The sequence below is a fragment of the Acipenser ruthenus genome, chromosome 38 (genome assembly GCF_902713425.1).
Source record: "Acipenser ruthenus chromosome 38, fAciRut3.2 maternal haplotype, whole genome shotgun sequence".
In the NCBI taxonomy this organism is placed as follows: Eukaryota; Metazoa; Chordata; class Actinopteri; order Acipenseriformes; family Acipenseridae; genus Acipenser; species Acipenser ruthenus.
Window position 1 is genome coordinate 8,718,820 of NC_081226.1, and position 16,245 is coordinate 8,735,064.

At 40.3% G+C, this 16,245-nt stretch overlaps 2 protein-coding genes across 2 annotated transcripts in view; both read left to right on the forward strand.

The window, feature by feature from the left end:
- The window catches only part of LOC131706971 (zinc finger protein 135-like), a 32,794-nt gene extending 27,385 nt beyond the window's left edge, over positions 1-5,409 (forward strand). Inside the window, exon 3 of the mRNA XM_059008963.1 lies at positions 2,060-5,409. Within this exon, the coding sequence (XP_058864946.1) occupies positions 2,060-3,150 (1,091 nt within the window). The 3' untranslated portion in view covers positions 3,151-5,409. The remainder of the gene's footprint in view (positions 1-2,059) is intronic.
- A 3,987-nt stretch (positions 5,410-9,396) lies between these two features.
- Positions 9,397-14,999, forward strand: LOC131706973 (zinc finger protein OZF-like). Its single transcript, XM_059008966.1, has 2 exons — positions 9,397-9,897; positions 12,313-14,999. Exons 1-2 carry the CDS (start codon positions 9,417-9,419, stop codon positions 13,389-13,391), a joined length of 1,560 nt encoding a protein of 519 aa, XP_058864949.1. The 5' UTR covers positions 9,397-9,416; the 3' UTR covers positions 13,392-14,999.
- The last annotated feature ends 1,246 nt before the right edge of the window (positions 15,000-16,245 follow it).

Below are 16,245 nucleotides of genomic sequence, written 5' to 3' on the forward strand. Positions count from 1 at the left end.
TGCTGTTAAAATATAAACTACTAAAAGTACTCGCCTTCACAGCACCATACATTTTCAGTCTTGGCTACTTTGCTCTGCTCCCACCCCTGTTTAGACCTTTTATTTAGCATCATGTAATCAAATGAAATTACAGCATCATTATATTGCAAAAGTCTACCAGTATTTCATGTTAAGTCACATTATATAGTGTTGTGTTTTTTTTTTTTTTTTTTATTTATTATTATTATTTTTTTTATTTTTTTTAATTATTATTTTTTTTTTTTAATGGTCTCAATCCTAAAATGTCTAGGTGATGCTAAGCTTTTGTCTGTAGTGTAGGTTCCTGATGCATTTACAGTCTGTGTAACTGTATAAAATAAACTGCTTGTGTTTCTGTCTGTATACTGGAGTCCTGTAACCCACTGTGTTGGGATTCAATTATAGGAATTATAAATAGAGAGAATTGAATTAACAAAACACATAAACCCTGCATGTGTAATGTAATGCTATGGCATGGGGCTGCACATTTCTAATACACCGTGATGTATATCTGTACAACAATAAACAAGATGATTCCAAACAGAGAGAGGGAGGGAGCCGTTCCAGTCTCCAAGCACATCATTGACAGCTGATGCGGATTACACTGCAGTTCAGTGTATGCATCTGTACAGACCCCAAGATTTGTAAAAACTCATTATTATTATTATTATTATTATTTATTTCTTAGCAGACACCCTTATCCAGGGCGACTTACAGTCGTCAACAATTACATTTCAAGAATCACAGTGCAAGTAATAATACAATTAAGAGCAAGACAAATACAATGATGAATACAATGACTTTGGTTCAAGCAAGTACAAGTGTGACAAAATACAATTCAATAATACAGCAGATAACAGTGTCAGTGATAGTTACATCAGGATATAATTAAATACAAAATACTACAGATTAAACACTTGGCAGATTGCAGTAAAATAGGGGGCAGATAAGAGCAAGTAATGCGCATTTAAGGAAGGATGATATGTGTCCCAGGGGAAAAACAGGAGTTCTACAGGTTCTTTCTGAAGAGGTGTGTCTTGAGGAGGCGCCGGAATGTGGTCAGGGACTGGGCAGTCCTGGCATCTGTAGGAAAGAGATTCCACCACTGCGGGGCGAGGGTGGAGAAGGAGCGGGCTCTGGAGGCAGGGGAGCGTAGAGGAGGTAGAGCCAGTCTTCTAGTGCAGGCGGAGCGGAGAGGTCGAGTGGGGGTGTAGGGAGAGATGAGGGTCTGGAGGTAGCTGGGTGCAGTCTGCTCAAGGCATCTGTAGGCTAGTACAAGAGTCTTGAACTGGATGCGAGCGGTGATCGGGAGCCAGTGGAGTGAGCGGAGGAGTGGAGTAGCATGGGAGAAGCGAGGCAGAGAGAACACCAGGCGGGCAGCGGAGTTCTGGATGAGCTGGAGCGGATGGGTGGCGGACGCAGGGAGGCCAGCCAGGAGGGAGTTGCAGTAGTCTAGGCAGGAGAGTACCAAGGCCTGGACCAGGAGCTAGGTGGCATAGTTGGTGAGGAAGGGTCGGATTCTTCGGATGTTGCTCAGGAAGAATCGGCAAGTGCGTGCCAGAGTGGAGATGTGCTGGGAATAAGAGAGGCAGGGGTCCTGGGTGACTCCGAGGTTCTTAGCGGAGGAAGAGGGAGAGAGTGTGGTAGATTCCAGAGGAACAGAGATAGAGAGATCAGAGGAGGGGGAGGAGTAGGGAAAGAAAAGGAGGTCATAAAATACCATGATGAGAGAGATATAATTGTAATCTAATGCTGATATAATTGTAATCTGGGTTTGTCAGGGGCAATAGATCTGAAACATTACAGGAGAACTTCAAACTCAGATTTTGATCCCAGGGATCGGTTTCACCAAAATCAGTCTTTACTGACTTTGCTTTCACACATAAAGGCTTTAAGTTTAACTTTGCATTTTTAAACTGGTGTAACCCAGAGCAAACCCCACAGATAAAATGCACATACTTTAATCCACTTCACCACCTAGCCACATGTCCTAAGCCTACAAGCAGTCCCTCTTACTTTCTTTCCTGTTCATATTTTCCAGGTTCCAGTCCAGCAGCTAAAGCGAGGGCGGGCGGTAGAGAATATCCTGACTGTGGGAAAGGTTTCACCCAGTTAGGAAACCTGAAAACACACCAGCGAATTCACACAGGAGAGAAACTGTATCGCTGCTGTGACTGTGGGAAGCGTTTCAGTGGTTCAGGAACCCTTATAAGACACCAGCGAATTCACACAGGAGAGAAACCGTATTGCTGCTCTGACTGTGGGAAGCGTTTCAGAGAAAGAGGAACCCTGACAAAACATCAGCGAATTCACACAGGAGAGAAACCGTATTGCTGCTCTGACTGTGGGAAGAGTTTCATTCAGTCAGAACATCTGAAAAGACACCAGCGAATTCACACTGGAGAGAAACCATTTTGCTGCTCTGACTGTGGGATGAGTTTCAGTTACAGAGGAGCCCTGAAAGCACACCAGCAAATTCATCTAGGATATAGCCTGTATTGCTGCTCTGACTGTGGGAAGAGTTTCAGAGAAAGAGGAACCCTGACAAAACATCAGCGAATTCACACAGGAGAGAAACCGTATTGCTGCTCTGACTGTGGGAAGAGTTTCATTCAGTTAGATCATCTGAAAACACACCAGCGAATTCACACAGGAGAGAAACTGTATTGCTGCTCTGACTGTGGGAAGAGTTTCATTCAGTCACATCATCTGAAAAGACACCAGCGAATTCACACTGGAGAGAAACCATTTTGCTGCTCTGACTGTGGGATGAGTTTCAGTTACAGAGGAGCCCTGAAAGCACACCAGCAAATTCATCTAGGATATAGCCTGTATTGCTGCTCTGACTGTGGGAAGAGTTTCAGTCACTTAGGAAACCTGAAAACACACCAGAGAATTCACACAGGAGAGAAACCGTATTGCTGCTCTCACTGTGGGAAGAGTTTCAGTCAGTCAGGAGCCTTGAAAAAACACCAGCGAATTCACACTAGAGAGAAACCATATATCTGCTCTGACTGTGGAAAGAGTTTCAGCCACACAGAATCCCTGAAAACACACCAGCGAATTCATACAGGAGAGAAACCGTATATCTGCTCTGACGTGGGAAGAGTTTCAGTCACACAGTATCCCTGAAAACACACCAGCGAATTCACACAGGAGAGAAACCGTATTGCTGCTCTCACTGTGGAAAGAGTTTCCGTACTAAAAATGACCTTCGAGTACACCAACGAACTCATACAGGAGAGAAACCGTATTGGTGCTCTGACTGTGGCAAGCACTTCCGTCAGGCAGGAGCTCTGAAATCACACCAGAGACGAAGCCCATGTTCATTCAGATCGAAACCTTAACCTTTCATTATGAGTCCCTGTGTAATTTACTGTTTTGTGTATCGCTCTAGAGCTTGAGATTTAAATGGTCAAAATGCTGTTCAGCTCTCTTGCACTCTGATTGTGTTAGAAAGTGGGCGGAGACGCGGACGCGTCACAAGAGGCTTCTCTGCTGTCAGTTTAACTCAGGCTGTCAATGCAGTCAGTGCCTGGGAGCGGGAATATGCAGAAAGGAAACTATTCTGCACCTCATCTGATGGACGAGTCAGGAGAAATTGATAACTCAGTGTGGGGAATGAGTTTCAGGGTTTAGCATTTAAACTGCATAGACTTGAAAATAAATACATTGATGGGAACGAGTATCCCGACCCCGGTATGTAGCATCCCAGAGACAAGACTGCACCGTCCTTACTGGACAACCGCCTGGAGGGTTTGTCTTGTACATTTTGTCACGTTTCTAGAATAAATGAATCACATCAATGATTGAATATTTTGCAATGTGCATTGTCCATGCTTTTATTTTACACTGCTTTTGTAAACTGCATCATATAATACAAGTGTAGCACGCATGTGTACGGGTCATAGGTACAGAAACTCAGACAGGTTTTATCCCGGCGCTTTCTTGCTCTTTTGCAGAGTTGGACCTTAAGAGTAGTTAAAGGGATGATTGTGTGGCACCTGCAGATTTACAAGGGAGTGGAGAAATGTGTAACATTGTAGAGCTGACCAGGAATAGGCCCCGGTAGCCATGGCGACTTGAGGTGAAATGGCCTGATCACCATAGTAACACCAATATGTATTGGGGGAGAACGCCTCTCCCGAATTCCTGAGCTTTGGAGGCCCTGAATAAACAAGATCGGGTTGCACCAGGACTCCAAGGTGAGAGGTTGAAGATGAATAATCCTTTGTGCTAGGGTTAGGTTTTCATTTAGAAGAGAGAGCTACGGGTAACAGCCTTACGAGAGCTCTTCCCAATATTCAACAGGAACACCCCATAGTTTGATCAACATTGTAAGAAACTTAAATAAATCAAAAGGACATAAAGAGAAACTCGACCAACTGGGTTGCAATCGAAGAAAGGAAAAGTCAACGAATGTTGAACCAATAATGAATGAACTGATTCAGCCTGCTGCCACTGGTCAAATTTACAGCAAGAGTTTTCCAATCCACTGAGCGAGTCTGGGTTGTGTGACCAGGAATACAAGCAAATCCTACAGGCCTCTGACGCTGGGAAATTGAACCACAGACATAATACATGTAACGGTGTTCAGTTTAAGGGTCGTGGATTCTAACTGAAGGATGTATAATTAAACAACAGATTGCTAAAGAATGAATTACGATTTCGTAATATCCTATTAGAATTTACTGAGTTTATTGTTCTTTCCTGACTCATATATATTGAAACAATTCTAACTTGCATCGATTGCAAGACAAAGGAAACTTCTGGAGTGGAAATGTAGCTGTGCTGGACAGCAGCTGGAATCGAGTTCAAAACCAGTATAAATATGAGTAGTGTTAGAGCTCTTGTGAGAGCAGAGAAAGAATAGAACACTGCACCCCTCTGCATCTCCAAGTAAGAGAGTGCATGTCAATACCTCCCTGCATTGCTTGCTGTTCCCTGTTTAATAAAGCATTGGTATTAAACTCTTGTATTGAGTGCATCATTCTGTGTTAACCCATTCCAGAGACTCAGCCCCAAGTGTTTAGTTTAGGCTCAAACTTCTTCCACACATTGTAATTGTTAGATAAACAGAATACCACTTATGTAATCACAGAAGGGTTTTGTCCACTGGAGTTAGGATATGTTGCAGTTGAGCTGCAATGACTCATGCTGGAGGCTCATTGCAACATTATTAACATATGAATGCAGTGTCCAGTGTAATAAGAGATTAGAGAAGACTGTTGCTAGACTGTTGTAGTGTTTTATTATGATGATGATGATGATGATGATGTCAGTGCTCTGTGCAGTAAAGGGTTACCTGGAGGTGTTTTGTGCAACCGGTCCCTGGTTTTCATGAATTGTGACTGATGACATTTAGAATGAATTAAAAACACACAAAACAAATGCACTGACTCGCTTCTGTAATATCACAAAAAATACAACACAAAACAGACACATATAAAAAGCATCATTACATTTAGATTTGAATACAACACAAAACAGACACATATAAAAAGCATCATTGCATTTAGATTTGAATACAACACAAAACAGACACATATAAAAAGCATCATTGCATTTAGATAACTGTATTTATCGTTTGAGATTTATCGTTTGAGATTTATTGTTTCAGATTTGAATACAACACAAAACAGACACATATAAAAAGCATCATTACATTTAGATTTGAATACAACACAAAACAGACACATATAAAAAGCATCATTACATTTAGATTTGAATACAACACAAAACAGACACATATAAAAAGCATCATTACATTTAGATTTGAATACAACACAAAACAGACACATATAAAAAGCATCATTACATTTAGATTTGAATACAACACAGAACAGACACATATAAAAAGCATCATTACATTTAGATTTGAATACAACACAAAACAGACACATATAAAAAGCATCATTGCATTTAGATTTGCTCCCCTAGTCATACATGTATATAAATACAGTTAAGAATAAAACATGTTAGAAAACAATGGATCACCATCTCAAATTCACAACCAAAGAACATTCTGCATTGAAATGGAGTTAAAAAATGTTTTACTGACTATACCTTACTACTTATGCATCGTTTGCATGATTTATTTTAATTGCAAATCTATATACTGCACTATTTCAGTTTTGTTACAGGATACATTAGTTTATCTCTAATGTAATCACAGTTCTACATATACACTGCCCCTGTTCTGAGGCTATGTCCCAAATTCTGGGCTTCTCTGCTGTTCCGAATTCAGCTGAGTTTATGGGATGTTCTGCTCTACAGATGACAGCCCAGTTTCTAAGTCATGCTCAGTTTACCATAAAAATGTTCAACAGAACTGGATCGTGAATTCATTTAAGAGTAACCTTTAGTACATGAATCAAAGTTGACAACTTTTTTTTGACTCTCCCCAAATTTGAATTAGAAACAGAAATAACATTTAAATGTAAAAAAAGCTTATTTCTTTATTACAATGAAAAAAAACTGCATTGCACTGAAATAGATACAGTACTGAAAATGCAGGTGTTTTCCTTTATTAAAGGTTAATATCAAAATACATTTTGAGAAGGAACATGGTATTTCAAAAAAAGGGACATCTCATTAGCTTATGTAATGTCCATCAATATATAGTCATGTGTAGCGGTTTATCAGACCTCAATATGAATAGAATGGTGGAATTCAACATATTTTATAAACCTATTACATGCAAAAAAATACAAACATGCAAAAAAGTCCTATATCTGCTCTTTAGCTTATGGGTTTTAAGAGACCAGCGCCCTTCAACAACTTAACATGGATATTATTGGATTGCATTGGTCAATTACTCCTCATCTATTCCTGATAGTTATACTGTAGGCTAGCGTTGCTTGCAGCATTTCTGTGCAACTGCAAGATGTTTTTGCAGAATTCTACATGTAAGATTTCTGTTGGACTTTAGTCCCAATTACTGTATTCACAGTTTAGAGTTGGGCTCCAAACTTCAGTGCCGTGTAAAAGGATTGGTTGTATAATTCTCTCACAATGTTAAAATGCCTCTACGCTTTCCCACTCGTGTCAACGTCATATTCCTCCGACAGACAAGAACCAATCAAAACGCGAGACTGTTAAGCAGTTCCATCCCCAAAACCGGGGCTGCGTCATACCTCCGCGTCTTTTCAAAGAGAAGAACAACAACAAACGATAGAAATTTAAAAGAAAAAAGATTGAGCTCCGCAGAGTTGTTTTTAAATTATTTAACATTTTGTTGGGCACCACTTGACAAGGCGTGGACGATAAAAAAAAGAAAAAGTGAGTTCCATGTTGTTGTTTTTAATTGTTGTTTGGTTGTTCTCGACGCAGTGGTGTTTTGCTGTTAGCCGCGGGTTTTTCAGCCGGTCAGTGTTTCTGTGCAGCGCAGGTATGTGATGTTCTCGTCATGGGTAGCTAGTAATGTCAGCGCGGTGTTGATGTGGTTTAACCTGCTGAACTCGGATGCGCGCAACCTCTCGATGCTCTCCTAGTGTCTGGGATAAATCCCGACTGAACTGAACAGATACTGTACGAAACTACACGTGATTGTAGATTCATATTGAATATAAACTACATGGAAACGCATTGCGCGCTGAGAAATAAGCACGTCTGTCTGTGTTAATGACTTTATAAAACATAATGTTCTTGATTACAATAGTACTTTTTAAAAATGTTATCTTGTTTTCACTGCAGGTGCCTTAAACTAAATGATACAGACGCGGTTGTTTTAAACTAAATGATATAGACGCGGTTGTTTTAAACTAAATGATACAGACGCGGTTGTTTTAAACTAAATGATATAGACGCGGTTGTTTTAAACTAAATGATACAGACGCGGTTGATTTAAACTAAATGATATAGACGCGGTTGATTTAAACTAAATGATATAGACGCGGTTGATTTAAACTAAATGATATAGACGCGGTTGTTTTAAACTAAATGATACAGACGCGGTTGATTTAAACTAAATGATATAGACGCGGTTGATTTAAACTAAATGATATAGACGCGGTTGTTTTAAACTAAATGATATAGACGCGGTTGATTTAAACTAAATGATATAGACGCGGTTGTTTTAAACTAAATGATATAGACGCGGTTGTTTTAAACTAAATGATATAGACGCGGTTGTTTTAAACTAAATGATACAGACGCGGTTGTTTTAAACTAAATGACACAGACGCGGTTGTTTTCGTTATTTTGAGAAAAGGTATTTAGAGTGTCGCGCTACAGGAAGTGGCTGAAAGCCGGTGTAGGTGCAGAACGTGGTACATCATCAGAATGTGGTACTGGTACCAAAACTTGACCCGTGTTACGTCAAAAAATGGTACGCTGTCAATGTTGTGATTGACTGCTGCACAAATCACTAGGAACAAGACAAATTTGTGGTTCACCCACAAAATGGTATATGTTTACAATGTTAGATAAGCCAATTTGTTGCTCATCAGTTAGTCATATATTTGCTGAATTGTGAAAAAAAAGATATATTAACGAACTATAAAGGTCAAACAGTACTTTGTATTTGTTCAGATGGACGGTACCTTGTTTTCTGAGCAAGCACAGTACATGGAGTACCACGTTTTAACATGTACCGCGAAATAACACGACCTGGGACAATTTTAAAAGATTGAGAAATGTCGGGGCACTGGGATGCCTGGTCACCATGTTTTATTTATATATATATATATATATATATATTAGTAAGACAGCAGGGAGGGGGTTAATTCCTCCCTGCTGGGTAACAAACTAGGATCCCTGCTGATGAGACGCTTTTTTTTTTGTTGTTGCTGGTCCCTTGAAATTCATATTAACGAGAGTTGACTGAATACATAATATATAAAAAAGTAACTAACAAAACTGAAAAAATATATCCGAACAGCTTGCACAATCTACAATAAAGCTAGTTGACTGGCAGAGACTGAAGCTGCTTGTCAGTTTGACTGGCAGCAATAGGTCTGTGACGGGCCTCTAGACCCCGCCCTTTAAAGGCACAGCCAATCGAATGAGTGCGTGATTGGGCAGTTCCAGGCTTGTTAACAAAGCAAGTCTGTGATGGAGGGAGGATTTGTTTATTTCCTTTTCATGCATGATTCTGATTGGCTGCCTCGTGTGTTCGTCGACATGAAAGCACAATGCAAAGTTTAATCTAGATCTGCCAGTCTGGTCTTAGTTTAATAAAATGTATATAGAAATGTGGAAATACATTTTATTAAAATAACAGATAAAATCCTATGATATTATAAATTTATTACAAGAAATGTTATGTTCCTTCAATAGTAAAGCCACTCCTGCTATTAAGGCCAGATTGTGTTTGTCCCTTGAATGCCCTTCATAACAGTGTATTTAAATAAATACTTTTTCTTCAGCAGCTACTAAACAGAATCCCATGTGCTGCCATGGACAGTGTGGAGATGGAATCTGACCAGATTAAAGAGGAGTTCCCTGAACTTGAACTTGTCCCCATTAGAGTGGAGTTCTCTGGGCTGGCTTCCCTCCCCATTAAACAGGAGCTCTGTGAGATGCAATGTGACAGCAGCCAGCCAGAGGTCTCTGAGATTAAAGCTGAGCACAATGAATTGGAGATCCCCCAGACAGAAGAACCCCTTCCTGTTAAACAAGAAGAGGTGCTGGAAACTGTCCGTATTAAACAGGAGCCCCCTGAAGTAGAGTTTGACCACATGGAAGCAGTGAAGGAAGAATCTGAGGACTTCAAACCAAACATCCCTGAGCTGGAGCCTGTACGCCTGCGGGAGTGTAGAGTGGTGCTGGAGAGAATCTGCGTGAGAGAGCAAGGCGCTGGAGAGGAAGGCTCTCCCAACAGCATGCAAGGAGGTGGAAAGGAAGACGGGCGCTCCCATTCAGAATGCAGTCTAGCAGGTGAGTGACTCCCAGTAGCTGTGACATTGTCATTCTAGATTGCGTGAAATCCACAGTGTGGTTGAGAGGGAGGGAGCATATTGGTTAGATTACTTTAACCTGTCCAATCCGGCATCGCTTGGGACTGGAAAGTGGTGCCGGATTAGAGAGTTACTGTAAAACATTGAATACTGACCTACTGAACACTAAACAACTGTATTACTGTACACACACAGTGTAATAAACACAGTAATGCTTCAGCAAACTCTTCACCTGTTATTATCACAAGCCTGTTTAACCCATTCCCATAGAAAGACCTTCACATGCTCGTACTGTACCTGCATGAGGATTCAGGTGCTTTCTGCTGCATTCAGGGTTTCTCAGTGTTAGCTCTTTTGAGTTGGTGTTTGTTCAGCTTTTCTTTCACTTTGTAGACTTTTGACATTTTATTTGTTGTTCAAGAACTGCACGATTGAGAATGGCACCTGCTGGACGTGGTAGTGTATACACAACACCTTGCTTTTGTACAGTAATCCGTTGCCTATCCATCCTAACCGTTTATCTGCCATGATCAATCTCTTCAGCAATGTTTGTTTATTATTGAACAGAGAAGATTAGTTCAGAGATTGTAGATTCCACCAAAGTTTTTGTACACTGTGTTGTATGTGCTCCATACGCAACCATTGCTGGTAGTGTCATGTGAGCTGTTCAGTGTGTTTTATATGTAAATAAATCCTGATTGCCTGCAGTTGTGTCTGGTGGTCAGCTCCGTCTTGAGCACTTCACCTGCTTCCCGAGGGGGGTTCTCTGAGCCGGAGACTGCACTACAGTGACCAAAGACAGAAAGCATCGCAAGCAGTAGTAATGCAGAAAAACACAAACGAAAAATCCGTTCTTATAATTATGAATGGGAGATAAAGTACCCGTGGCTTGTTTATCGAGACGGCAAGATGTACTGTAGTGTGTGTGTCGAAAAGCTGCTGGGCAAAAAAATGCATATACATGCAGATGTACAGATTTTTAAGAGTCTTCGCTTAAGACACAGACGTGGCGATGCTGTTACTGGAATGCAGAAGATGATGAAGGCAACAAACACTGCTTAGAATCCCGTCTCGTTGTCATAGAAACGGTCTACTGTTAGTATATACTAGCATGAAGAAGTGTGTCAGTATTCATATGCATATCTATACACAGACAGAGATCGTTTAAACTGTGATATAGCAGAGCGTTTAAAAGTTCATAAAAATGTACCAAAATGCACCTTCCTGGAGTTTATTAGCCTCTGTGTTAACTGATCATTTAGTATCTGATGGATGGGGCGCAAAATTTTGGGCATGTGCGTTTCAGGAACGCATGAACAGAAAAGCGAACGCGACTCGATATAATGGTATTTAAAACAATATTAATTTATCTGCCTTTTTACATATCCGCCCTTACTCTGGTCCCACCACAGTTAGATATGCAATGGATTACTGTGTTTATTTTGTTTTACAGACTAGTTTTAAACATAGAAAAGAAAAAATCACACGAGTCGATGCTGTAGTCAGATATACATTGATTTTAGGCAGAAGGGACAGATTCCAGAATAGCCAGGCTCTGGATTGTAGAGGGGATCACACCATTCATTTCAATAGGGATTAGATCGGGACCCCAAAATCATACCGAATTAGAATGCTGGTTTGTAGAGGGGCTGGATTAGACAGGGCTCTACAGCTATGGACAAAAGCTTTGTATCTCCTACAATTGTAGGATTGAGGCAGCATTTAAAAAATATATAAACATAATTTAGACCCTTTATTTAGCATCATGTAAACAAAGAAACTACTAAATTACAGTACATTGCAAGATTCTACCGGAAGCCAGAATATTAGTACAGTATTTCAAATAGAGAGAATTGAATTAACAAAACACATAAACCCTGCATGTGTAATGTAATGCTATGGCATTGGGCTGCACATTTCTAATGCACCGTGATGTATATCTGTACAACAATAAACAAGATGATTCCAAACAGAGAGAGGGAGGGAGCCGTTCCAGTCTCCAAGCACATCATTGACAGCTGATGCGGATTACACTGCAGTTCAGTGTATGCATCTGTACAGACCCCAAGATTAGAAAAAACTCAATGCTATCATGGGAAAGATATAATTGTAATCTAATGCTGAGGAGAAAGATATATTGTAGGGTTTGTCAGGGGAAACATTACAGGAGAACTTCAGGGCTCAGCACAGGGCTCGGTTTCACCAGCATCAGTCTTTACTGACTTTGCTTTCACACAGAAAGGCTTTAAGTTTAACTTTGCATTTTTAAACTGGTGTAACCCAGAGCAAACCCCACAGATAAAATGCACACACTTTAATCCACTTCACCACCTAGCCACATGCCCTAAGACTACAAGCAGTCCCTCTTACTTTCTTTCCTGTTCATATTTTCCAGGTTCCAGTCCAGCAGCTAAAGCGAGGGCGGGCGGTGGAGAATATCCTGACTGTGGGAAAGGTTTCACCCAGTTTGGAAACCTGAAAACACACCAGCGAATTCACACTGGAGAGAAACTGTATCGCTGCTCTGACTGTGGGAAGAATTTCAGGGATTTAGGAACCCTGAGACAACACAAGCGAATTCACACAGGAGAGAAACCATTTCATTGCTCTGACTGTGGGATGAGTTTCAGTCATTCAGGACACCTGAAAGCACACCAGCGAATTCACACTGGAGAGAAACCGTATCGCTGCTCTGACTGTGGGAAGAGTTTCAATCAGTCAGGATCCCTGAAAGCACACCAGCGAATTCACACAGATAAACTGTATCGCTGCTCAGACTGCGGGAAGAGTTTCAATGTGTTTCAAAACCTAAAAAGACACCAGCGAATTCATACAGGAGAGAAACCGTATTGCTGCTCTGACTGTGGGAAGAGTTTCAGTCAGTCAGGAGACATGAAAAAACACCAGCGAATTCACACTGGAGAGAAACCATATCTCTGCTCTGACTGTGGGATGAGTTTCAGTTACAGAGGAGCCCTGAAAGCACACCAGCAAATTCATCTAGGATATAGCCTGTATTGCTGCTCTGACTGTGGGAAGAGTTTCAGTTTTTCAGGGTACCTGAAAACACACCAGCGAATTCACAAAGGAGAAAAACCATATTGGTGCTCTGAATGTGGAAAGAGTTTCATTAACATAGGAAATCTTGAAAAACACCAGCGAATTCACACAGGAGAGAAACCATATCTCTGCTCTGACTGTGGGAAGAGTTTCAGTCACACAGAATACCTGAAATCACACCAGCGAATTCACACAGGTGAGAAACCGTATCACTGCTCTGACTGTGGGAAGAGTTTCCGTGCTAAAAATGACCTTCAAGTACACCAACGAACTCATACAGGAGAGAAACCGTATTGCTGCTCTGACTGTGGCAAGCACTTCCGTCAGGCAGGAGCTCTGAAATCACACCAGCGCATTCACACCGGAGACAAAGCCCATGTCCATTCAGAACAAGACATTAACATCGCATCATGAGTCCCTGTGTAATTTACTGTTTTGTGTATCACTCTTAAGAGCTTGCATTTTAAGTGGTCAAGATGCTGTTCAACAACTTGCATTCTGATTGTGTCAGAAAGTGGTCGGAGACGCGGACACTTCACAAGAGGCTTCTCTGCTGTCAGTTTAACTCAGGCTGTCAATGCAGTCAGTGCCTGGGAGCGGGAATATGCAGAAAGGAAACTATTCTGCACCTCATCTGATGGACGAGTCAGGAGAAATTGATAACTCAGTGTGGGGAATGAGTTTCAGGGTTTAGCATTTAAACTGCATAGACTTGAAAATAAATACATTGATGGGAACGAGTATCCCGACCCCGGTATGTAGCATCCCAGAGACAAGACTGCACCGTCCTTACTGGACAACCGCCTGGAGGGTTTGTCTTGTACATTTTGTCACGTTTCTAGAACAAATGAATCAAATCAATGATTGAATATTTTGCAATGTGCATTGTCCATGCTTTTATTTTGCCCTGCTTTTGTAAACTGCACCATGTAATACAAGTGTAGCACGCATGTGCACGGGTCATAGGTACAGAAACTCAGACAGGTTTTATACCAACTCTTTCTTGCTCTTTTGCAGTGTTGGACCTTAAGAGTGGTTAAAGGGCTCCTCTGTGGTATGATCGTGTGGCACCTGCAGATGCACAAGGGAGTGGAGAAATGTGTAGCGTTGTAGAGCTGACCAGGAATAGGCCCCGGTAGCCATGGCGACATGAGGTGAAATGGCCTGATCACCATAGTAACACCAATCTGTATTGGGGGAGAACGCCTCTCCCGAATTCCTGAGCTTTGGAGGCCCTGAATAAACAAGACTCCAAGGTGAGAGGTTGAAGATGAATAATCCTTTGTGCTAGGGTTAGGTTTTCAGTAAGAAGAGAGAGCTACGGGTAACAGCCTTACAAGAGCTCTTCACAATATTCAACAGGGACACCCCATAGTTTGATCAACATTGTAAGAAACTTAAATAAATCAAAAGGCCATAAAGAGAATCTCGACCAACTGGGTTGCAATCGAAGAAAGGAAAAGTCAACAAATGTTGAACCAATAATGAATGAACTGATTCAGCCTGCTGCCACTGGTCAAATTTACAGCAAGAGTTTTCCAATCCACTGAGCGAGTCTGGGTTGTGTGACCAGGAATACAAGCAAATCCTACAGGCCTCTGACGCTGGGAAATTGAACCACAGACATAATACATGTAACGGTGTTCAGTTTAAGGGCCGTGGAGTCTAACTGAAGGATGTATAAATAAACAACAGATTGCTAAAGAATGAATTACGATTTCGTAATATCCTATTAGAATTTACTGAGTTTATTGTTCTTTCCTGACTCATATATATTGAAACAATTCTAACTTGCATCGATTGCAAGACAAAGTAAACTTCTGGAGTGGAAATGTAGCTGTGCTGGACAGCAGCTGGAATCGAGTTCAAAACCAGTATAAATATGAGTAGTGTTATGATGATGATGATGTCAGTGCTCTGTGCAGTAAAGGGTTACCTGGAGGTGTTTTGTGCAACCGGTCCCTGGTTTTCATGAATTGTGACTGATGACATTTAGAATGAATTAAAAACACACAAAACAAATGCACTGACTGGCTTCTGTAATATCACAAAAATACAACACAAAACAGCCACATATAAAAAGCATCATTACATTTAGATTTGAATACAACACAAAACAGCCACATATAAAAAGCATCATTACATTTAGATTTGAATACAACACAAAACAGACACATATAAAAAGCATCATTGCATTTAGATTTGAATACAACACAAGACAGCCACATATAAAAAGCATCATTACATTTAGATTTGAATACAACACAAAACAGCCACATATAAAAAGCATCATTGCATTTAGATTTGCTCCCCTAGTCATACATGTATATTAATACAGTTAAGAATAAAATGTGTTAGAAAACAATGGATCGCCATCTCAAATTCACAACCAAAGAACATTCTGCATTGAAATGGAGTTAAAAAATGTTTTACTGACTATACCTTACTACTACTTATCGTTTGCATGATTTATTTTAATTGCAAATCTATATACTGCACTATTTCAGTTTTGTTACAGGATACATTAGTTTATCTCTAATGTAATCACAGTTCTACATATACACTGCCCCTGTTCTGAGGCTATGTGTCAAATTCTGGACTTCTCTGCTGTTCCGAATTCAGCCGAGTTTATGGGATGTTCTGCTCTACAGATGACATCCCAGTTTCTAGGTCATGCTCAGTTTACCATAAAAATGTTCAACAGAACTGGACAGTGAATTAATTTAAGAGTAACCTTTAGTACATGAATCAAAGCTAACTTATTTTTTGACTCTCCCCAAATTTGAATTAGAAACAGAAATAACATTTAAATGTAAAAAAAAAAAAAAAAGCTTATTTCTTTATTACAATGAAAAAACTGCATTGCACTGAAATAGATACAGTACTGAAAATGCAGGTGTTTTCCTTTATTAAAGGTTAATATCAAAATACATTTTGAGAAGGAACATGGTATTTCAAAAAAAGGACATCTCATTTGCTTATGTAATGTCCATCAATATATAGTCATGCGTAGGGGTTTATCAGACCTCAATATGAATAGAATGGTGGAATTCAACATATTTTATAAACCTATCACATGCAAATAAATAAATAAATACAAACATACAAAAAAGGCCTATATCTGCTGTTTAACACATGGGTTTTAAGAGACCAGTGCCCTTCAACAACTTAACATGGATATTATTGGATTGCATTGGTCAAATAGTCCTCATCTATTCCTGATAGTTATACTGTAGGCTAGCGTTGCTTGCAGCATTTCTGTGCAACT

Excerpts from the sequence above, each read along its gene's own strand:
- LOC131706973 (XM_059008966.1), top strand. The coding sequence starts at position 9,417 with ATGGACAGTGTGGAGATGGAATCTGACCAGATTAAAGAGGAGTTCCCT. Across the intron at positions 9,898-12,312 it reads TTCAGAATGCAGTCTAGCAG|GTTCCAGTCCAGCAGCTAAA; the intron begins GTGAGTGACTCC and ends CATATTTTCCAG.